Source organism: Nuphar pumila, chromosome 15, assembly GCF_984573655.1.
Source record: "Nuphar pumila chromosome 15, dmNupPumi1.hap1.1, whole genome shotgun sequence".
Classification (NCBI taxonomy): Eukaryota; Viridiplantae; Streptophyta; class Magnoliopsida; order Nymphaeales; family Nymphaeaceae; genus Nuphar; species Nuphar pumila.
The window spans coordinates 34,387,103-34,412,069 of NC_143263.1; the positions used below are offsets into that span (position 1 = coordinate 34,387,103).

At 36.6% G+C, this 24,967-nt stretch overlaps 1 protein-coding gene across 5 annotated transcripts; it reads left to right on the plus strand.

The window, feature by feature from the left end:
- Positions 1–3,848: 3,848 nt before the first annotated feature.
- On the plus strand, positions 3,849–11,503 carry LOC149815090 (uncharacterized). Of its 5 annotated transcripts, XR_016428039.1 has the most exons (3): positions 3,870–3,981; positions 6,158–6,241; positions 6,379–6,647. XR_016428039.1 is itself a non-coding variant. In XM_089989907.1 (2 exons), exon 2 carries the CDS (start codon positions 10,080–10,082, stop codon positions 11,166–11,168), a length of 1,089 nt encoding a protein of 362 aa, XP_089846033.1. In that variant the 5' UTR covers positions 3,849–3,981; positions 10,067–10,079; the 3' UTR covers positions 11,169–11,503. The 5 variants fall into 5 exon arrangements, 3 of the variants coding, with proteins under 3 accessions (XP_089846033.1, XP_089846034.1, XP_089846032.1); XM_089989907.1 differs by lacking the exons at positions 6,158–6,241; positions 6,379–6,647 and adding an exon at positions 10,067–11,503 and having other exon boundaries at positions 3,849–3,981; XM_089989908.1 differs by lacking the exons at positions 3,870–3,981; positions 6,158–6,241; positions 6,379–6,647 and adding exons at positions 4,140–4,276; positions 10,067–11,503.
- The last annotated feature ends 13,464 nt before the right edge of the window (positions 11,504–24,967 follow it).

The following is a 24,967-nucleotide window of genomic DNA, read 5'->3' on the forward strand; positions in this document are numbered from 1 at the left end:
CATAGTAAGCGGCCATGGATTGACAGCGTGGTATTTTGTCACTGCTTGCATCTTGTCAAAGTGGCTTTGGGGCCAATCGTTTTCTCAAGATTGTGTGTTGGAGATGTCTTGATTATTGCTAGCATCCATCCCTTTTTGTTTTTTGGCTAGGCCAAGGGAAACCTCATCACGGTCCATGTTGGATGGCAAACTATGATCTCCCCCAGCAATGAAGGCGGCCCTCCGGAGTCTTTGGGAGTAGCATCCTTCCCATTTTTGTTGCCTTGGGCTTTTGTACAGATAGCTGACAAATCTTGGACTTCTGTAGAAATTTCTTGTCAAGACTGCTTTCTAATAAATCAACCTTTAATAAATATGACTCACCCAAGGATTAAACTAGAACTCAATGGTTATGCCATTATCTACAACCTTTCAAGACCTCATTTTCCAAAAAAAAAAAATCACTTTTTCCATCACCAAAGTCTACCACCTTTTTATTTCCTCATTGACCAAATGGAATAAAAATGGATGTGTTTATCATTAATGAGCTCAATCCAAGGACTTTTAGACACTGTCTACCTCAATAGTTATAGAGATGAGTGTGATAACGACTTCACTCTTTGGGATAAGATTGATACCAAGATTAACAATGCCAATACCATAGATGAGATCTTATGTGTTTGAATCCTATGGATCTCAAGAGTCTAGGGATCTGGTTCGGGTGAGAAATACTTGGATCTCTCATCTTTACGAATGAGAGATCTGATTATCTCTCCCCTCCTCTCTTTATTTCAGGGATCTGAAATCCCTGAAGTAAAGGGATCTAAATCAAATGTTTGAATGCTTCTGGTTCTTGGGGTGATGCCCACCCAACATCAGCAAGCCCTACACCAGTCAAATCCTTGGATCTAAGACCCGAAGCATTCAAATGCATCCCTCAAATCTATTTTGCAACTATATCAATCCAAGATTAGCCTTGTTGATATAAAGTGCCAGCGAAGATATTTGAAAGGTATATTATTTTGACTCTACTGACAAAAGCTATTTCACCTTTCTTATTGTCTCCATTTTTGTAAATTAAAGGGGATGAAGATTGTTTTTCTTTTCACTAACTAATAGGCATCAATTTTCAAAAGCCTCAACCAGATGCTCCATATTATTGTCAAAGTGCATGGTAATTTATGAAAACGGCTCAATCGAGCATGGAACCTTATCTTCTTTCAATTGGAAATTTATTGAATTCATTACAATTGAGAATCAATAAGGAGAAATTGAAATGCCTTGTCCATTTCATATATATATATATATATATATATATATATATATATATATATATATATATATATATATATATATATATATATATATATATATATATATATATATAGAGAGAGAGAGAGAGAGAGAGAGAGAGAGAGAGAAGGGGGTGGTTCACCCCCTGTCCTCCCCTTCAAAATCGATGTGTTAGATATGTTTTTTTTAGCAAATCTGATCATATGGATGTGATCTCCATGTTGAAAACACATGAATAGACTCTTTGGATCAAACTTTTTTTATGTGTAGTTAAGAATTTACAACAACAAAAAAATCAACAGTTCTAAAATTTATGAAATTTTCAATATTATAAAATCTTAGCTCTACATAAAAAAAAACTTTGATCCAAAAGCCTATTCATATGTTTCAAACCATGGAAATTACGTTAAAAAATAAATGTAATATGCAGATTTTGAAGGAGAGGACAAGGGGGTGGACCTCTCTCTCTCTCTCTCTCACACACACACACACACATATATATATATATATACATGGATCATGGTTTCAAAACTAATAAGCAGAACAGTGTCATGATTTTTGGGATCCAACTAAAGTTGAACCTAAAGAATTTCGCAGAATTCTCTAGGAGCAGTCGGTAGTTGCAATGATAGGCGTTAATTAGATCAGCTTTAGAGGGATGCGCTTTTTCTTGCTTTTGACAAGGGAACAACTGCCAATTCGATTCCACTCATCCCCAAAGTCATCCTTATCTACATAACCCTTTGGAATCTTAAATGATGCAAGTTGTTTTAATTGCATTGGACTCCATAGATGTGATCTACATCGTCCTTTAAAAAAATATTTTCCTCAAAAAAAAAAAAAAGATCAACATCGTCTATTTAGTGATAATCAGAATTTGAAACACTGGAATCAGGTTTATGTAAATGATTTTTTAGCGATTCAGAAGTCAATGGCTGAAAAGGCATAACATTTTGTGATTAAAAAAATCATATTTTCTTTCAGTAGAAAAAATACGATCTAAATGTCGATTAATATTAAATCAACCATGCTGAATCCATGTATGGTTTTATCAACTACAGGCTTACCAATACCAACTGGGCTGCCAGTGCCCGTCTCCTTGTGGTGGGACGTTGCAGGTTCAAACCCCAGCGGTACATTGAATAATAACCGGTGGGCTCTGCCAAACCCCAGCTTACCTTTAAAAAAAAAGCTAGAGGCATACCAATGTGTCGCCAGTAATGGCGGAGTTTTCCCTTAGCCTATTCAATATAATAAAATAAAAATAAGAATTTTGCTGTCAAACTTCTTTCAACAATTCAAATGAGACAGCTGAATTATTGTGTTGCACTATCATAGTTGATAGGTATTGGGGTCCTATCCCATGACAATATAAAAAAATGAAAAAAGAAAACACTTCTTTTCTATTATATGAGCAAAGTTTTTTTTTAAGGAATATTACTACAAAATGTCAAGGCAAGCAAAGGAAGACCAGTGTTGCAAATGGATATGTGATATTGCCAAAACTTGCCTGATCCAAATCTAAGATCTAATTTTGTGCATTGACCCAAATCCAAGTCCAAACTCGACAAAAATCTGATGATCTAGGATTGAATCTGAGTTCAAACTATATGTGGTGATACTAGATCCAATTAAAATGTATCCAAAACATGTTCTACATAAAATAAGAAATGAAATTGGATTGGATTTGATCCAAATGTGAATCACACTTGACATAGAATACTAATTTGAATGTGAAAATGATCGAATGAAGTAAATTCAAGTTCGATCCAAGTGCACATTCAGATCTTACTTGAAGGATCCGAATGTAAAAATAATATGCTGGATTTGGATCGGATATCTTATCATAATTGACCCGTATACACCCTACGAACAGCGGAACAGAGCACCGGTGAGAGGGAGGGATTGATCTGATCCAAGGCTATGTAAAAAATATTTTGGATATATCATAATTTTATTGTAACATTTCAAAAGCTGGTACATTTTCTAGAAAAAGCACAATAGTTTTGAAATGTTGAAAATAATGTGTTTTTATCCTTGTTTTTTTACGCCATAAAGCCTATGTTACTGTGACACGCCATTTTGATGGCATGTACGAACAATACTTTAATATTATGCTATCATTTTTATTATTTAAAATAATTCAATAAAGTGTAATTTTAATATTAAAATGTCAAAAAAATTGTTATTGATTAAAAATAAATAATTTTGTGTCCTTGTATCCTATTTTCTAAAAAAAACGAACTTGCCAGTCGAACCCGCCTCCCGCGTCCTGGTGTCGACGTGTCTTTGTCACATAACATAAAACCCACCTTTTTAATATCTTTTACTTTTACATGGACTTTTTTATATTTTTATTTCAATATTTTTATATTTAAATTTTTGTAATTTATCGCGATGTTTTCCTGATACAAGATCTATGACATTGGACCATAGGAGATTGGTGCGCACCCGACTCGTGTCAGTCTGATTGGAGTCGGCGACCATGTCCTTCCACGTCAGCTACCAACTCAGCATTATCTCTTTATAAATAGCTCCGAAATCGCCTCTATCATTTTCCCTTTTCTTTCTCTCTCTCTCTCTCTCTCTCTTTCCGAGAAGGAAGAGGAGGAGCCGAGGAGGAGGAGGAGGAGGAGCCGCCATAGACTCTAGCCGCCTGACCCTCTCTGACGTCCTCAGATAAGATCCGGACCGTCCATCGAGAACCTGGTAAGAGTTTGGATGAAACCCTAACTCTTCTCCCCGCCCCCCCCATTTCTTGTCGATTTTATTTATTTATTTGACTCATGGGTCTGCCGACTATGCTCTACTTGCTTGGTGATTTCGCGACTTCAGATTTCGATCTCTTGATCTGCCTCATCTTTATAGAGAATTAGATTTAAGGATTTTTTGTCTGGGTTTTCTTTTCTTTCACTTTATTAGGTTGTGAAATTTTTGGGGTTTTATGGGATTTCGATCGGATTTTCGATGGCAGCTTTTCTCGTTAGATCCGTTTCCGATAAAGGTATTCCGTGAATTTCTTCTTTTTCTAGATCTTATTATGTTTGATTGCGAGATTTGTGTGACATGAGAAATTCAGCTATCCAGATGAGAGTTATGATGGATTGGTAATTTTTGTGTGAACTGTGAGTTTATTACGAATCAGGCTCCATTTTTTAGGGCGGGATTTGTGTGCCTGATTTGTTTTTGACGGCCATTTCTGTATCTTCTTCCAATGATGGATGTCTTATTGTGCTACTACGTTGTTTGTATTGTTCGTCGAGAACTGAATTGTGATGTATGATGTGGATACCTACCTGTTGTAGTTTGGTAGGGCGGGACCTTGTATGCTTGTTGAAGTAAGCCTTGATGTCAAACAAACTTCCTGTATTTGTGATTGATATAATTGGTTTTGTTTTCTTCTGATTTCTTTTGTGAACTGAGCAAACATCTCTAACCCTTAGTGCGATATTTTTTTTTTGTGGCTCGCTTGCTTGTAATTCAGCATTTTATTTTGTTTTTGGTGCCACTTATTTAAAATTTCAAGCAGCCGCTCACAAGTAGGCAGATTCTACTAGGAATTTTAGCAACCTCGTTCTCTACTTGTTGGCCTTCCCATGCTTATCTGTTTGATTCCTTATAAATCACACAGAATGAGACATCACTCGTCTTCTCATTTTTATGCTTCTATTGTGACCCACAGTAATGAATACATACAATATTTTTATTTTTCCCTCCTTCATTGGTGATCAATTGTGTGGAATAGGTATGTTTTCAAGACTTTGTATCTATTATGATGTCTGGAAATCTTTGATTGATACCTAGTAACCTAGATATCGTGATGACATTTACATTTGTCTTTTTCTAGTACTCTGTGCTCTAATGAGAATGAGAATTCTTGAATTTTTTTGTTAATTTATTTTTTCATTTTTTTGTTTGCTTTAATTTTCCCTAGATTTCCCAAGGAAAACCAATTTTTCGAATGTCTTCAGATAATTTTTATAGTTGTGCTGTCATAGCTGAGGGGTCTGAGTTTCAAATCCTCTTACATGTTATCATCCTTCAGTGCCCTTTTGTAAAAAAAAAAAAGGTGAAAAAGGAAAAAAGAGAAAAGATCATGCTGTGTGTGTGTTGCTCTGGCCTTTAGAAGAGAAAACGGTTGTTTCACTTTTTATTTGAGACATTGTTTATCTATAAAAAATGAACCCTTAGAAATACACAGAAATTTGATCCCGAACTATTCCATGCTACCTATGGGAAATGGTCATAAGTTTTGCGTCAGTTCAAGGTGTCTTGCTTATCCATTGAATAAGTCTTTTTCTATATTCCATGTCTCTGATTTCTCTGGATATAGAAGTCCTGATTTTTCTTCATTTTATATTCCTCATGTCATGCCGTCCGAATCTCATTGCTTGCTTTGTGCTTATGCCAGAATCAAAGGGGGGAAAGTGTCTCTGCTAAAACATGTGGTATTCATTAAGTTATATAAGTATTTAGTTCTTGATATGAATTGCATGTTTTCACAACAATGTGGCATGGTAACGAAATTCATGTGAGTTGAGAACTGTGAAATATGAGCACGTGGACACTCTGTGACCAAGCACCTGCATGCTTCTGGCATGCCATAAGCATGAAGGGATGTATGTTCAAATGTATGGATGTGCACCTTAGTGGCTGGATCGCTGCCTGAAATTTTGCTTGTATGGTTCTTTTCTACGGAATTATTGCACCCACTTTTGTTGTTTGCTTGAGCTGACAATTAGAGAGCTGCTCTGTTTTCTAAACAATGGGATCTGCAGGATAAACTTTTTAACATATGTAACACTGACTTAGGATATCAATGTAGTTTTTTCACTTCTGAATATCATATATATCATATCTTATTCGTTTTTTTTTTCTTTTTTAGGTTACAAACTAACCATTTGAAGTTTGACTGCCTATTCTATGTTATGTGTTGCTAACTGTGCCATCATCCACAAAGGTTCATCAGGTACTTTGTTTTTAGGTCTTTGTGGTCATTCGCTAGAACTGGTAAGCAGATAGATTTGTATGATTGCAACCCATGCCTCTTTGCTGATCAACTACAACACAAGGCTAAGAAAACAATATTTTGTGGTGACAACACAGGTTTCTACATATTATGGAGGGAGAATATGTCCATCCTGGGGTATGGACTTTATACTGTACTGGAGTTTTGGACGAAGGTGACTATATAGTTAGTGGCTCTGTATGTTGATATATTTTAGGTTATGTGTTTAAACAGAATTACATGTACTGTGTACATAACCTCATTACTATTTAACTGATGAAGTTGGTTACGTAATTTTTTACCAGAGCTATCAGGTTTCGTAGCTTATTTGGTTGTCACACTCTTAAGTGATTATGGTGTAAAAGAGTTTTCAATGATTAAAGAAGGAATCAAAAGGAAAGAAACACATTGTTTGGATTCTGTCTAAAAAACGACATGGTGACTGAAATTATGAGTTTATCTTTAGGGGGCGTTTGCGTGTCATGGAAGAGGGTGCCCTTTCCTTTCTGCGGAAACGGAATTGCCCCCCCCCCCTCCCACGGGAATACTTTCCATTGAAAGTGGGGGGGTTTCGTGGATTTTGGGCTCCTTTTCCACGAGGAAAAGGAGTGCCCAGTTTGTTTGGTCATGGTGGGGCCCGTGGAAACGCACACCCGTCGATGCGTTTCCACAGAAAAGCCCCAGTTTCCGTGATATGAAAATGCCCCCTTAGTGTCTTCCTCCATGTGCCTATAGACTGAGCAGCCTTTGTGTGGTATTCGGAACTCTTATCAGTGATTCTCTATCTGTGTTGCCTGAAATAAGTGCGTTTGAGATTGGCTAGCTACCCATATCTTGCAAATTAGCTTGATAAGTGAATGTAAGGTATCTTTTAAAGCCTGATGGGATCTGGACAGCCATGCCCTCTAATTGGATTGCTTCCTCTGAACGGTAATATGTTGAACTCGAGCAGTGCTCTTGAGGATTAATAAGTTTTGCTCTGTAGTCTCTGACTCTCTAGTTCCTTTTTTTTTTCAGAACTCCAATCCTCGTATTATTTTTAGGTATTTTCTTTAGCAGTACAGCTAAGAATTAGTTTTCCCAGTTTTTGTGAGACAGAAAGTAGTAGTTCCGGGTATAGATTTTTTTATGAGCATTATGATAATTGGCTGTACTACTGGCATGGTATTACCCTTTTAAAGTCTAAATGGTTGTCGTTTCTTCACCAGTTCCAAGAGATAAATGGTCACCATTCTTCGAAAGTTTGGTGCTGATGAAGATTCTCAGTAGTTCTGTTTGTTGATGTGTTGGTAAAGTGATATTCATCAGACAGTGGGCGATTATTACTGGAGAAGCTATGTCACATGGGTGCGGGTGCGGGGGTGCGGCACTTTCAAAAAACTTGGGTGCGGCCAAAAAGAAAATTATATATATATATATATATATATATATATATATATATATATATATATATATATATATATATATATATATATATATATTGTACAGGGGAGGGGCCGAGCCCCCTCCCTGCGCCCTCATTATGCAGGGGAGGGGGCGAAGAGGAGCGGATGAGAGCAGAGAGAGTCGGGGGCATACCTGGAGCGATCGGTGGCGGCGGAGTGATCGGTGGAGAGGAGGTGGTGTTAGGCTCACCTGAGAGACGTCGGGAGGAGAGGAGGCGAGCGAGAGAGCAGAGGAGTGCGGGAGAGGAGAGGATTAGGGCAAAAAAATTGCCCTAATCCTCTCTTCGCAGCCATTTCATTGGGCAAAAACTTTTTTTAAGTCCAAAAATTGGACCAAAATGACCCTGGGTGCGTTGACCGCACCCAGGGTCCGGTTGACCACACCGGGTGCCGCACCCGCGTCGCGTCGGCGCGGGTGCGGTACCCGGTTTGCCGATTCCCTGTGACATTGTGGAGAAGGCTACAATAAGACACTGAACTTATCAGCTGTTTACAAGTAGCCAACCATCTTTTTGTTTGTTATGTTTGACCATTACTTTTTCTTCATGTGTTTCGAGCAGTTTCTTGAGGTGTAAAGTTACTCTTTTGTTCTTTTGTGGACAAAAAAACTGGTATCCTATTCTCTTTTAAGAAAATAAGTATTTAAAGGCATTTTTTTATTTTGTTTGAGGAAGCAATGGTTGATTGACTGTAGCATCAATCATGTATTTGAAACAGAACTGAAAAAATAGGGCAGTTAATTGTAATGACCAAAAAGTTGGACAGCTTTTTGTAATTTAGTCTTATCATTTGTAGTTTGTGTTTATTTTTTGTATATACATCTATATTACAGAAGAGGGGAGGTGAAACCAAATTTATGTGGTGTATCTACAATCTAAGCCGGTTGCTAGATTTGATTCAATGGATTAATCTTGCAAATCAAAACCTTATAAATAATAACCTACTAATCAATGGTCATTTATGACTTGCGTTTTGCTATTTTTTTCTCTGAACATTATGGAGGGGAATATTATATTTGGATTTGATTTAAGTATGAGTACTTCCAAGTTCAAATGGTTCTTCTTATGTGAATCAAATCTTGCATGAGATACCTCTTATAGGGATTGGCATAGTACTTAGGATGGCATACTCCTGTCCTGTTCAAATCTTTGACTTCCACTTCCTTGATGTATCAGTTTTTCAGCATCTGGTTATTAGCATTAGTAGCTGTTGCTTGTAAATGTAAATGCTTATTTGCTGGTAGCTACTAGACCATGTTCCGCATAATTTCTGTGCACTGATTATTCTCCAGGAAATCTTTGAAAGGCTTCAGAAGAAGGAAATGCACTAGTAGCTATGTTTTAAAAAAATTGATACACATTTTAAAGAAAATCTTTTCCATACCAAATTGTTTCAGATTCATGGCACAAATTGCAAAGCTTCAGCCAGAAAATTATATTGTTATGGAAAAAGAAAAAGGCAACGGAATTTGTGCATAAAATTCTTAAATATTTCAAGTTAAGGATCTATTCTTGTAGGCTTTGTTCTATTTGACTATTGTTAAAATACAAACATCGAGTAAGGAAAGTAGCAAGTGATGGTGATCTCAGTTCTCAATCTAAAATAATCATTTCAATAAATGATGTCCTCGTTTTTCAATGTGATGTCACAAAGGCAGGAATGGCTAGGCCCTTGGTAAGTGAAATTGAGTTACTTTAATCATGACTCCTATGTTGGATCATGTGTTTTAAATCTACGTTACAAGGAGATGCAATTTTGAGCTACCTGTTCGATTGACATGGTGTTCTTTTTCCATTCATTTTTTTCTTTTTCATGGTTTAACTCGTGTTTTGTAAATCATCAAGTGTGGAATATGTGACAGTAAACTGCTGTCAAAACTTATTTTCAAGTTGACACGTGACAGTACTTGAGCTTGATAGTTGTGATCAGTTTGGCTTTGAGCAGAGTAAGGTTTTTTGTTGCTTGTAACATAGTCCTCATTTTCTGTTGCTACTGTCGACACATTTGTTGGTGAAACAATTCTCGGCTTCTTTGTAAATTGAAATAAGAACCATGACTGTCATGAATGCTACCACTTTAATCTCTGTGAATATGTATAGCGGCCAAGAAGCCCTTTTTGTTTCATGTTTATAAAACAGAGTTTGCTAGTGAGAATCTTTGTTTCCTTTGGCTTGAATATTCCTCAATCTGTTATTCTTTTGATGTGTGTACTGAATTGAATACCCTGAAGCATATCCTAAAGCCTTCTGACCGTGGCCCTACCATATTGAGAATATCCTCTAATTTTGTTAAGCTGCAAACACGTGAATGATGTTTTTTGTTCACCTCCTTGTGGCAACAGTTGTAGCATCAACATGCCGAAGGAAAGAAGGGATCGTTCTACATCTCTCCAGAGATGCAGAGCATCTCCCTTTCATTGTAGCTCCAGTCGAAGTAGGCGATCTTCATCAAGAAACCCCACAGAAGCTGAAGATATAAAGGAATGGGAAGAAGTGCGATGCCCTGTTTGTATGGAACATCCTCATAATGCCGTGCTGCTTTTATGTTCTTTCCATGACAAAGGCTGCCGTCCTTACATGTGTGACACCAGCTATCGCCATTCAAACTGCCTTGATCAGTTTCGTAAAGCCTGTGCTGAATCCTCGTCCCCATCACCAGATCTCATCACCCATGTAGAAAACCTTTCAGAGGCATTGCCGCTTAGAGCTTCCCATTCAACCACTCGCAGAGACAATGGAAGCAATTCAGATGATAATACAACCCAACATGGTGAGCAAGTCGCAGATGCAATCTGTGAGCACCAGGAAATGCCAAAGCTCTCCTGCCCACTTTGCCGAGGACAGATAAATGGATGGATTGTAGTGGAGTCTGCACGCCGTTTCATGAACACGATGGCAAGGAGTTGCGCTCAGGAGTCATGTACATACAGTGGAACATATTCAGATCTCAGGAAGCACGCGAGACTTGAACACCCGCTTGCGCGCCCATCAGAAGTGGACCCTGACCGGCAGCGTGATTGGAGGAGGCTGGAACGTCAAAGGGACCTAGGAGACGTCCTTAGTACCATTCGGTCAGCAATGCCTGGAGCACTGATGTTTGAGGACTCCTTGGAGGTTGATGGGGAGAGTGATCTTACAGGTCACGAGGTAGAGTTTCCCAGCGATGAAGGGAACTGGTGGACTGTGCTGCTCCTGTTCCGGGTATTCCGTCCAGGATCCCCCCTCAACCGGGAGTGGGTGTTTCCATCAAGATTTAGGGGAGTGACAAGGACACGGCGCAGAACAGCCTCAGCCCCAATTGTGAGGCGAAGCCTTTGGGGAGAGAGTTACGAGGAAGGTGGTGCCTCTGGTGCTAATGGTGGCAGTGACAATGGCTCTGAAGGGGTATCAGAATCTCCTGGCCAGGAAAACCAAGATCGGCATGGGACCCCAGATGACTTGTAAACGGCTGTGAGGGGGGTAGCAGGATCTCCTGGTCAGGAAAACAGGGATCAGCATGGGACCCCAGATGAGTTCTAAACTAGAGTGAGGCAGTCTTATTTGTGCATTTTAAACCTCTTCGGAGGGATTTGGCTGCTTCTGATACTCTTTGGTTGGCTTTCCTCGGCACATCCTGTGCATTGATTCCTATATTAGTTATGTAGTAGTTGTGATCAGTTATGGTCATACAGGATTTGTTTCCCAATGCATGATGCGAGAAAGAAATGCGTTAGAAATGTTTTTCTTTGGCTGATGGCATATTGAATGTATGAATGAAATGAATGAGATTTAACACTGCAGTTGCTTTGTCGAGTTTCTGGGGCATTTTTTTAAAAGCTTATTATTGTGCGCTTTCAGGAATCTCGACTTAACGATATGGCTGGTTATCAGGTCATACTTGGTGCCCTTGAGCACTCGGGTTGATGCTTAATTTTTATATATAACTCTCTATAGGGCCCCTTTTCTTAATTGAGGTTCATTTCTCCATAAAATGGTGAATCCTGTGATGATGCAGCTCTACCTGACTTGGTTTTAGTGCTGGCTGGCTCAGAGGTGATCCGAGATAAGCTCGTGGTGATTGATTCAGTCATAATGTTTGCTCATGTTTTTTTTAGCTTTAAAATGTTTTGATCGTTTATAAAAGAAGTAACAAGTTCATGGTTTCTGGGATAAATGAGCGTTCTTAGTTTTGCCACTCGTAGGAGCAGGTAGTGCGCGTCACATTGTGTTGGGACGTTTCAAGTTCAAATCTCAATGGTATGGTTGTACAACTGTTGCTTTTTTCACATGTTAAAAATTGCTTTTCTAGGATCAAATGTAATTAGGCTGGTAAATGAACCAAACAGGGCATGTTTGGGCTTGGCTCTTTTACTAATGAGAGGAGCTCATGGCTTGACTCGTGCTCATGTTTAGGCGAGTCAAGCTTGAGCTCGGCTTGTCCCTAAATGAGACAAGCCTCCAGCTCGTGTAAAAACTTTTCATATTATTTATATATGGGATATATATATTTTTTTATATTACACATAAAATATATATTTTTTATATATTATACTCAATAGTAGCTTTCAGAGGTGGGCCACGTAAGGCAGGGTGGTCGTGGGGCCCCACCCAAGGGTTTCCTTGCTTCGCCGAGGGTTTCTCGTTATAAAAAAATAATTCATATTTTATGTATATATTTTCTAAGCATCCTTCTTTTTTTATATATATTCTATGCATTTTTTTCTTTATATATATATATATATATATATATATATATATATATATATATATATATATATATATATATATATATATATATATAATCTCGACTGGTTTAAACTACACGATGGGTTTCCCTTTTAATGGGAATTTGGAAAGCATCATGTATATTTAAAGTGCAACCGTCATATTTCTGCATGCATAACAGCCGTAGGATCTCAAATCTCAAAAGATCCAACAGCTAATAAAGGGAGTAGGTATTTAGGAAGCGTATCATTAATATATAGTAATGATAGGGTGCTTCTCCAGCACCTACTCTCACCTAATAAAAACTTCAAACTTTTTACAAATTTGAACATTTTTTGTTAATCAGACCCTATAGATATAATCTACAATCATTATTTAGTAGAAAACTAATTTTGGATCATGTGATTATGGCATACATGCAAGTAATTTATGATCTTCAAAAATCAACGGTAAGTTAAGTACATATATAAGGTCTGTTGAGAAGATACAACCTACAACTATGATTTATAATAGGTGGGAGTAGGTGCTCCAGCATTACTAATGCATATATATATATATATATATGGTGAGGGAGATATGCTAAATGGATTTTTCGGCTCTTTCGGTGTTTCTTTCGTGATTCCGACCTCATTGACCATGTGTTTTTCAGGAAAAAAATTATATTTGAAACCTCAAAATTTTACAAAGATTTTGTATTGATATTTTTCGAACCTTATAAAAACCCTCCTATGCATCAGAATTGAACGCTCCAAGAGCTGATCCCTATAAAACTGAGGACACATATCACATATGTACGGTCAAAATTTAAAAATATAATAAAGAAAGAAAACTCAAAAACCCATTTATTATGTTTCCCTCACTATATACACAGTTCATTTCTTTGTTTTATGATTTTTTGAGAAAAAATCTATTATTAATCAACTTTGGGGGCTCAGTTCTTTCCCTTGTCCTTTAAAAACTCTCTTTTTTTTTCCTGATTAGTCGGCTCGAGCTTGGCTTGCACTGTGAATGAGTTATCCTGAAGGGTGTGTTCGAATAGCCTAGGGTCTGAGGTGGTAGGTAGGGCTGGCAAATGAGCTGAACTAACTGAACAAAGGGTGTTCAAGCTTGGTTCATTTCTTGTATCGAGCTGAGCTGAGCTGTCATGAAAAGTCCGAGCTAAATGAGCCCTCATTTACAAAAAAAAAAAAAAACTTTTTTGAGAGTCGAAAATAATAGAATTTGGATCCTAAACCTGGTAAGTAAAGCTCAATTGACTCATTTACAAAAATAATTAATTATTTCAAATTTGTAAGCAGGGCTGGTAAACAAGCTGAACGAATGAGATGAGGCTGTTTAAGCTTGGCTCTTTTCTTATATTGAGCCGAACTGAGCTTGACCTCACTAAAAGCCTGAGTTAGACGAGCCGAGCATGATCAAGCTCATTTACAACACAATATATGTTTTAAAAGTTAAAAACAATAGAATTTAGACACCAAACCTACTAAGCCAACCTCAAACTAGCTCATTTACAAAATAAATAATTGTTTCAAACCAGCAAGCATTAGGATTTGAACCCTAAACTTATTGCTTTAGGCCAAACACTTCAACCATCTTTATTTTATAATATAAAATATATGTAAATATATTTATTATTAATAAACGAGCCTATATGAGCCAAGTCGAAACAAACATTGGTTGTTCATGCTCAAGCTTGTCAATCATATTTTAAGAGTTTGAATGAGCACTTTCCAAGCCGAACATGAGCCAAGCTACTAGTGACTTGTCTCATGTCCCAACCCTACTTGTAAGCAATATGACTTAACCACCTTCACTCTATGATATAAAATATATGTAAAATATATGTAAAATATATTTATTATTAATTAACAAGCCTACATGAGCCGAGCCAAGTCTAACACCAGTTGTTTAGGAAAACAAAGATGCGGAAATGTGAATTCGGTGGGATAAAGCATGCACTTTTACGCTTCGAATCACCAGGGACCGTTAGACTTTTCACAACCCTCTTACACTATGCAATAATGCTCTGTAAACCCAGATAACACACTTACTTTGCATTGTCATGTTTACTTATGATTTGTCATGAAACTCTTGGCTTCTCAAAGCCCTTTTTGCAAACCTATAAAGGGTTGATTTGGGACACATCCCTGGGTGAAATCACTTCAGCTAAGGGACACAACTCTTACAAGACATGAAATTGTATTTTATATGTATATTAGTTATCTTTATTTATTTAAGTTTGATTGTTTAACCTTTAACCGTTAGATGTCTTGTATATGCCTATCTAGGAGAGAGTAACTGTTGGGGTGGCCGCCTAACGGTCCTCTTATGGACACTACCTTACATCTTCTACTTAGCTATAAGAGATATCATGTGTTTTTATGCCTGTTCTTAATAGGAACTTTGTATACACACCTTGTGTTTTCATACTCGTTCTCAATAAGAACCTTGAATACATACTTTTGAGTGATATTTTATTCACACAGTCTATATAAACTTATTCACTCTTCACTTAAACATACTTGAGTCTCCTTTGAATCATATGTCTAGTAAAAACATCCTCAGTGGTTGCCTTGGTTAACAGATCGGCTATCATGTCACGTGAAGGAATATAATTTGTTGTTATTTCATTTTTCATAAGTGTATCATGAATATATTAATATTTAACTTATATATGCTTACTTTTAAAACTATACACTCATGTTTGAATCAATCTTATAGCAGCTTTATTATCAAAATAAAGTTGAACTGAATCCCTTAGAATATCCAATTGTAAATCATCATTTAAGAAGCGATTTATCCACACACACAAAATGGTCATAATGTTACACACAATATACTCAGCTTCCTGGGTATGTTGTGTTGCACACTCTTGTTTCTTGCATGACTATGCAATTGGTCCACCTCCTAACATAAATACATAACCAAAGGTAGACTTTATTTCATCTCTATCTCCAGCAAAGTCAGTATTTGAATAACCCACAAGCTTTAGTTTATCTGCTTGATAGCATAGCTTGAGTTTCTTAGTTCTCTTTAGATATCAAAAAAAAAAATCATTGCTTTACAATTAAAGAGTCTAGGATTACTTTGATATCTACTCACTCAACTTACAACAAAGCTTAAATCAGAGGCTTAAAATTGTATGAGCATAAGGAACATTCAACTTTTTGGTTTATCTTTTGAACAATCATTCTTACTTAGCTTTAGGTTATTTACTACAACAATACATTTTGCCTTGATGCTTTCCATTTTAAATCTCTTTAAATGTGATCAAGATATTTTTTTTCTTAACTTAGACATAACAATCTCAAATTTTTATTTTTTTATTATTTTTATTTCAAGAATATATGTGGCTTCACCCATATCCTTTATTTTAAATCGAAAACTTAACCATGACTTGGTCTCATTTATCATGTCTATGTCATTTTCAGCAATTAATATGCCATCAATATAGAGGGATAACATAGTAAACTTGTTTTCATTATTCTTGGCATATACAAAGTAGTCGAAACTATTTGCTGTATAACCCAACTTGATTATAACATTATTAAATGTTAAGTACTACTGTCTTGGTGACTGCTTAAGTCCATACAAGAATTTATTCAACTTATAAATTTTATCCTTTTGACCTTCAATTTTAAAACCTTCTGGTTGCTGCATGAAAATAATTTTATTTAATTTATCATTTAAGAATGTCATTTTTGCATTCACTTCATATAGTTCAAGATCAAAATAAGCTACCAATGCCAAAATAATATGAATAGAGGTCAATTTAACCATAGGAGAGTAAGTGTAATATACAAAAATTTTAGATGAAACATTATAAAATTTTTGAGGCATATTTCATGACTTTTGAGTATATGGTTGTTTTCTTATCAAAATTTCAAAGATAACGGTCTTCATGTCATCAAAATCGGAGTTGAAACGAGTTCGGAGCATACCCGACAAGTTTTGAGGTTATTATGGTCATTTCAAAAAAGTTTCGAGGACAATTATGATCTGAAGGTCATAATCGTCCAACCAGTGTTAACAAATTCAAACAACTATACTGGGGATATAGGTGTCATTCTATTTAATTAAAATATCATTTCAAATATTTTTCATTTAAGGATTTATTTGAAAATTTTATAAATTATATAAGGGTATTTGATCTAGTTTCATTGACTAGGTTGGGACCTAGTTAGTGAAACTAGGGCCCCAACCAAAAGGCAATTGGATTTGAATTGGATCACACAAGATTAAACCCATATCTAAAATCCACCCATAGGTTTTGCACCCATGGTTTTCTTCTCTCCTTTACACTTGGCTATCATACCTAATACACATGGTCACCACCCCTCCATATGTCACCTCCCCCACTCCTCCTCTCTCCCTACAAATACCTCCCCTCCCTTCTTATTTTTTTCAAAAGCTTTCTCTCCCTCTCATCTCCCACGACCCTTTCTCTCTTTTGGTGAGCCAAACCTCAACCAACCACCACATTTTCCATAATTTCTTTTTCTCCTTCTATCTTCCCCTCACCACCGTGAAGAGTCGCCCCCTCCCCTTCTCGTGTAACCTCTCCCTCTCTCTCGACTCAAACTCTCTCGCTTTGTTTTTTAGTGAGGGTGTTGACCCTCACCACCTAACTTCCTGTTTTTTCACCCCAACCGGTTACCCAAGCCAACCTCCATGCACGTTGCGCCACCACTTGCAGACAAGGCCACCGCCCGGTGACCTTCACTCTCACTTCCTCTTCGATAGTGTTTTGTTGCTCACAACATCGGAGTTTCGCAGTCGCCTTGCCACCTACTCCATTGCCTCTCGATAAGGTTTCTTATGCCACCGTCATCAAACCCACGTCAAGACCGTGCCCGCACACTTTCATACTCACCACATAAAATTTGAGGCAAACGCTCACCCGGGTCTATAACGTGTTTCAAAGAAAAAACACTCTAGGGCATTTTATAATTTTTTTGCTTCTCGTAAATCCACATGCATTACGGGGTAGGTTTACATTGGCTATAGATATATGCATAGGTTTTCTTGCATGGTGTTATGTAATGTTTTAATATGTAGTTTTATACATAACTTTGTGTGTAAATCAGGCAAAATTATCTCATTTTGGAAAATGACACTCAACGCTGTGAAGCGCAGGAGTCGACTCCTGCGAGCAAGAGTCGACACCCTGGTTTCTTCATAGGTCACTGGTCAGACTCGAGGGTCAACCCTTGATTCTGGAGGATCGATTCTCGTGAATCCCTATTAAAAAAGTCAACCTTGGTTAAAAAAAGTCAACCCCTTGTTAATGTTTGAAATGATCCTTGTATTTTAAAAATCAATAATTTTGTGTATGAATCAACCCTTGAGCTATTTGGTGTCAACTCTTCTATTTTGATCAAGAGTCGACCCATGAAAAAATATGAGTCGACTCTTTAGATGAGAAAGGACTCCTATATGTTTGTGAAACAACTCTTTGAATAAGAGTCAATTCTTCTGAAGAAAGAGTCTACCCTTATACTTTGTAAATAAACTCTTTTGAAGATAGTCAACCCATTCACTTTAGAGAGTCAACCTTTGATTTGTTGAGCTAAGTCTTGAACTCCAGGGAGTCGACCCTTGATTTGTTGAGTTGACTCTTGGACTTCGGAGAGTCAACCCTTGATTTGTTGAGTCAACTCTTAGACTTTAGAGAGCCGACCCTTGAATGGAAGAGTCGACCTCTGGACTATGGAGAGTCAACCGTTGAACTACAGTGAGTCGACACATACTGCATAGAGTTGACTCATGTGACCAGAAAATCGACCCCTACTCTCTGAAGAGTCAACTCAAGGGTAGCAAAATGTGTTTTATGGTTGTTTTAAGTTTAGAGAAGGGCTGCTAAGACTAGGATTCAAGTGAATCACCTTGAGAATAGACTGTGAAACATATTCTTGCTATGATTTTGATGAAAATAAAGTAGTAAGTGCTCAATGGTCCAACAAGGGACCTGTTTCGTGTCAAGATGCATGGGTATGCAAACGTCTGTAAAAATGTGATGTGTATGCATGAATTTTGGAATATGCAATGTATGAAATTGAAAATATGACTTGCATGATATTAGAAATGTATAATGCATGCTAAGAAACTATGCCAATGAATGGTATGCTCATGCATAATGTTGAAATATGCATATGAATGTTGGTTGAGTATGTTTAGACGTGATAAAATAGTATGTGTGACATGCATATGGATAATATGTTGAAAAGATGCATGTTCGAGCTCAAAGAGGTGGCTCATGACCTTGTGTTTGGTCAACTCAACTTATATGTGATAGTGCCTCAAATGGGTGGTCGATAACCTTGTGATAGGTTAATTGAAATCATACATGCGTAAGCCTGATAGAGGATATTGAATCTGTGAAAGAATAGTTATTGTTTAAAGGCATGTATGTCAAGAAAATTAATTAAATAATAAAGAACATATATGTTAATTCTCTTATGGCTTATAATGAGAGAGTAAGTGATACATAAGACTTTATGGAATTTTATCTAAGCACGGAAGGTTGCCTCCTCAACCATGGAGATAGGAGATATCTACCACCGCTATTGCAGGGTTGTAGTGAGATTGTTTGAGCTGAAAAGAAATTATAATATATTAGTTAGCAGGTGTTGAGATTTCTCTCTCGACTGGATCATTTTTCACCAGAGATAGTAGAGTAGATAAAAGGCCAGGATAATAAGATATAAATTGATTGAATATACTCTTGGGTCAAGCTTCTAATATGAGTATTGTTTGTGTTGTACCCATAGAGTATTATAAAAGAGAAATGAATATGTATTGTGCATATAGTAAAGCATGACATGCATCATCTAAGAAAGATAATGTAAAAAAAAAAGAATTATAAGTTACTCTTGTCTACGGTGGATGTTTCATCTGCGCTTGGTAAGTCATGCATAGATTAAATACTCATTGATTGTTAAAATGCTTATGCACCAATAATTATGATTATAAAAAACATGTTTGATGTCTGCCTGTTTTTATGCATGTATACTTTGTCATTGTATTTCTGTTGGGGGTTGTTTTGACCCCCTACTAAAAAATATTTTTGGTACTGAGTAGCTGAGCCAGAGCGATTGCTAAAAGTTGTGACGGTGTCAAAGAGCCAATCATTTTCTTTTTTCGGGCACTAAATTTTGGAATAAATATTTTGTAAAAACATTTGTGTTATCATGAATTTTGTAATTACTTTGACCTGTATAATAGAATCATTTTGAGAAATGTTATCCGCCTTAAATTCAATATTGTTGTATCTATAACCCGCCCATGGTTTTGACACAAAAACTATGAAAGTTTTTGTTAATGATTTGAAAAGAAATTTTTTAATTTTTACATGTTTTGGGGGCTTGAAATTTTGTATCATTCCAACATTGGTATCAGAGCAGGAAGAAAATATTGTCTCACGAGACGTCCAACGACCAGCATCACTCTATAAGTATACTCCAATTGAACTGATGATTATTTAATTATGATGTGTTATTTAAAACCTTATGTGATATCAAGAATCTATATGAAATGATAGGGTCATCACATGAGTTTATTGTCAAAAGACTTAGAACTTATATATATTCTTGGTTGTATTAGATGATTAGACAACAACCTCAGGGTTGGTTCACGCAGAGACTTTCTGATAAGAGATCTCAACACATTAATTGAAACTTGCCATAACCTCACTAATAACGGAGGCAATAGTGATGATAATAGAGGTAATGAACAAGAGAACGAGGGAGGTAACCAAAATGACAATCATGAAGTCAACTTCAAGCACTTCATGGATTTACATCCTCATCCTTTTTCGAGAAAGGAAGACCCTGATGCAACAGATGAGTGCATATGGGCAATCAACGAGATATTTAAGGTACTACAGGTGCCTGAGGACCAGAAAGTAGCCTTCGGCGCATACCGACTGAAGTAGGATGCAAAAATCTAGTGGCGGACGATTCGTGATTGATCTGTTACACATTGAAACAACTGCAGGCCTTGATGTGGGCCCAATTTTCAAAGGTGTTTTTTGACACATATTTTCTTCAGCATGTAAAAGATCAGAAGATGCAAGAGTTCCTTAAACTCAATCAAGGTAGTCATACCGTTGCGGAATACACCACTAGGTTCAGATACCTTGAAGAATATTATATGTATACTTACGTCATGTATAAAGAACATGCCCATATGTATGTGTACAAACTTCATGACAGGTTGAGATCTAGAGTTCTCGGTAGTAGACCTCAAAACCTAAACCAGGTTGTCGAGATGGAAATGCTATTATAGGCAGATTAAAATTCTTCCATAAACTCTGAGCCAACTAAGACTGGAGGTAATGGTAAGAGGCCTCAGAGTTTCACTTTTGACGAGAACCAAGTACCACTGGCCATATGAAGGTATAAAACACTTTATCAGGGAATGTCTCAAGAGAGTAGCGCAGAATGGTCAAGGCAAAACACTGGTTGGTCAATCTCAACAACAACCAGGTTGTGTTTATAACATCACCATAGAACAACTAGAAGAAGGTGAGTAGGTATTAGATGTGTTGTTAAGATATTTTGATAAATTACAAAAATCAGAGTGGTGTAGCAGTAACATGGTGTAACCCCTGTCATTTATAACCTAAGAATTTTTTGATAAGAAAATAGAGGTGAAAATTACGTTAAATTATTGTTCAAAGAACCATAATTTTTAAGCACAAGTTAAATTGGTGAAGTAACCCTACAATATCGTGAGCAATTTTTTTTAAAGAGGGTAAGATGTAATATACAAAAAAAATTAGATAAAACGTTATGAAAATTTTAAGGTATATTTTATGACTTTTTAGTATACAGTTGCATTTGTATCAAAATTTTAAAGAGAATTTTTTTTTGTTTCATCGAAATCAGAGTTAAAACTGAGGGCATTATGATCATTTTAGAAAAGTTTTGAGGACAATTATGACTTGAGGGTCAACTCGTCCAATCATTATTGACCAACTTAGTCAACTACACTAGGAATGTAAGTATCATTCTATTTAACTAAAATGTCATTTCAAATATTTTTTTTAAGGATTTATTTGAATTTTTTATAAATAGATAGGGGATTTGATCTAGTTCCATTAACTAGGGTGGGACCTAGTCAGTGAAACTAGGGCCCCAACCAAAAACCTGTTGGATCTGAATTGGATCACACAAAATCCAACCCATATCCAAAACTCACCCATGGGTTTTGCACCCATGGTTTTCTTCACCCCTTTACACTTGGCCATCACACCTAATACACATGGTCACCACCCCTCCATGTGTCATCTCCCCCACTTCTCTTCTCTCCCTATGAATACCTTTCTTCCATTCTTAGTTTTTCAAGAGCTTTCTCTCCCTCTCACCTCCCACGATCCCTTCTCTCATATGGTGAGCCAAACCCCCATCGACCGCCACCTTTTTTCCCATTTTTTTCTCCTCTCTTCCCCTCACTACCATGAAGAGTCACCCTCCCTCCCATGTAACCTCTCCCTCTCTCTTGACTCAAACTCACTCACTTTGTTTTTTAGTGAGGGTGTCGCAACTTCTTGTTTTTCCACCCCTACTTGTTACTCAAGCCAACCTCAGTGCACCTGTTTCTATGCATGTATGCTTTGTCATTATATTCTTGCTGAGGGTTGTTCTGACCCCTTACTAAAAAACATTTTAAGTACTGAGTAGCTAAACCAGAGTGGTTACGAAAAGCTGGGGTGGCATAAAAAAGCCAATCATTTTCCTTTCCAGGGCACTAAATTTTGGGATACATATTTTATAAAAACATTTGTGTTATCATGAATTTTGTAATTACTATGACTTATACAATAAAATCATTTTGAGAAATGTTACCTGCCTTAAATTCAATATGATTGTATCTATAACCCGCTCAAGGTTTTGACCCAAAAGCTAAGAATTTTTTTGCTAATTATTCGAAATAAAAAGTTTTTAATTTTTACATATTTTTTCAGGTTTTAAATCTTGGGGTGTTAGAATAAGTTTTTTCATAATCAATCTCTTTTCATTGATGATAGCCATTTGCAACTTATCTTGCTTTGAACTTATTAATAGTTTCATTTGCCTTAGTTTTTTTTTTTTATAATCTACTTACTCTAATTGCCCTATATCCTATATGCAAAGTAATAAGTTCTCAAACTTTATTATTTTCTATGGAGTCCAACTCATCTTTCATTGCTTCTATCCACTATTCAAATTCATTAGTAGCAACAACATCATCAAAACTAAAGTTATCTAGAGCTTCATCCAAGTCTATGAAATAACATATTTCATGACTCGAGAATGTATACCAATCATTTAAATAAGATGGATGGGTTCTTGTTCTTTTTTGTCTAGTTAAAGATTGTGAAATTTGTTTATCATTCACAACTTGGTCATTGTGCTCTAACTTTTGAGTAGATACCTCATATTTATTTATAATATCTAGAGGACACCATCATCTTCATGATCAAAACTACTTTCTTTGATTTTCAGGAATTCCACTTTCCTACTTTCTATAAATCATTTTCTCAGGATTATATAGTTTATATCACTTTGATCCTTTGGGTACCCCATGAAAATACATGTGATAGTCTTGTTATATAATTTGCTCCTCATCTGACTAGGAATCAACACATGAGCATGTAATTCCTACTTTCGCAAATGACTCAAGTTTGACTTTTTGTCAATCCACAACTTATGAGGTGTAAGTTCCACAACCTTAAAAGAAACCTTATTTAGAATATATACCACAATGCTTATTGCTTCTCTCTATTTTTTTTTGAAATATTTGCATGTGCCAACATGGATCTTGTTATATCCATTAGTGTTTTGTTCCTTATTTCTTTTATACCATTTTGTTGAGGTATATAAAGCATAGTTGTATGAGGAGTTATGTTATTATCATTGCAAAAGGTCTTAAACTCATGAGAGTTAATGACTTAAATTTTCCTTCAAAATAATCCTTCAACTTCATCTTAATATGCCTTAAACTTTTCTAGAGCCACCACTGGTACCACAGACACTTGTGTCCGATAAGAGGATACACAAAGAAAGAAGAAAAGATTCGGCCACCACTGGTACCACAGACACTTGCGTCTGATCCTGTCACCACTGATGGCAAATTCGCTGGGTGAGGTGAGCAAGAGCAGAGGGCTAAAAAGCTTTCTGTTTTTCTTTTTCCCTCTTCTTCTTAAAGAGGATTTCTTTCTTTCTTTTTTCGTAATTGGGTCACGATAGGTCTAACCGAAAAAACCAGGGTCACTAGTGAAGGACCAGACCCAAAAGAATCAAATTTTTCAATAAGGAATTTGTTTCACCATTTACAACCTCTATGAACAGAAAAAACTTGCATTAACATTAAACATTATTTCCTTGTATGATTTTGCTCTGTGTTTTGTTTTGGTATTTATTTTTCTGGTGATGCATGCGATTTCGACTGGTGCACATGACCAATGACAGGGATGGACCTGTTGCGCTCTGATACCAATATAAGAAAACAAAGATGCAGAAATGTAGATTCCATGGGCTTAAGTGTGCGCTGTTATGCATGGAATCGCCATGAATGGTTAGACTTTTCATAACCCTCTTACATTGTGCAGTAATGCTTTGTAAACCTAGAGAACACACTTTGCATTGTCTTGTTTACTTTTGATTTCTCATCATACTTCTGGCTTCTTAGAGCCCTTTTTGTAGACCTATAAGGGATTGATTTGGGACATATCCTTAGGAGAAATTCCTTCAACCCAAGAGACACGACTCTTGGTGTCCCGACATTAAACTGTATCTTATATGTATATTAGTTATCTTTATTTATTTAAGTTTGACCTTTAACTGTTTCATGTCTTGTATAAGCCGATTTGTGAGAGAGTGACCATTGGGGTGGCCTCCCAACGGTCCTCATATGGCTACTACCTTATAAGTTGTTCATACTCGAGCTTGTGGAGCCTATCATACAAGTTCTTTGTGAGAAGAACATGAGCCAAGCCATGAGCAACTCATCTTGTTTCCCAAACCTAGTGGTAGGATCTCATATCCTTGGTTTTCTGGTCCCTATCTTAAAGATCACAAATCTGTTTTTTTTTGAAGAAAGGAATTAGATCAGATTGAGCTTTTGATCCTCGTGTTTGTGGATCTTAGAGTGCCTTTAAATTAGGGCTGGTAAACGAGCTGAACTAGACGAGCTTGAAGTTTCAAGCTTGACTCATTTTTTTAGCAAGCCAAGCCAAGTTTGAGCTCATAATGAGACCCAGTTAGACAAGCTGAGTTCAAGCTGGCTTGTTTGTAGAAAAAATACATTGTTTCATAGCCTGAAGAAATAGGTTTCCAAAAAAATACATGTAAAATATATCTGAATTGTACTTTTTATTATTCAATGAGCTTGTACAAGTCGAGCTGAGCCATATGCCTATTGTTCATATATAACTTGCGAGCTTATTTTGAGTTCGAATGAGCTTTTTACGCCTAACATGAGCCAAGCCACGAGAGGCTCAGTATGTTTCCTAACCCTCCTTCAAATCCACCATAATCAATTCTAGATTTGTACCC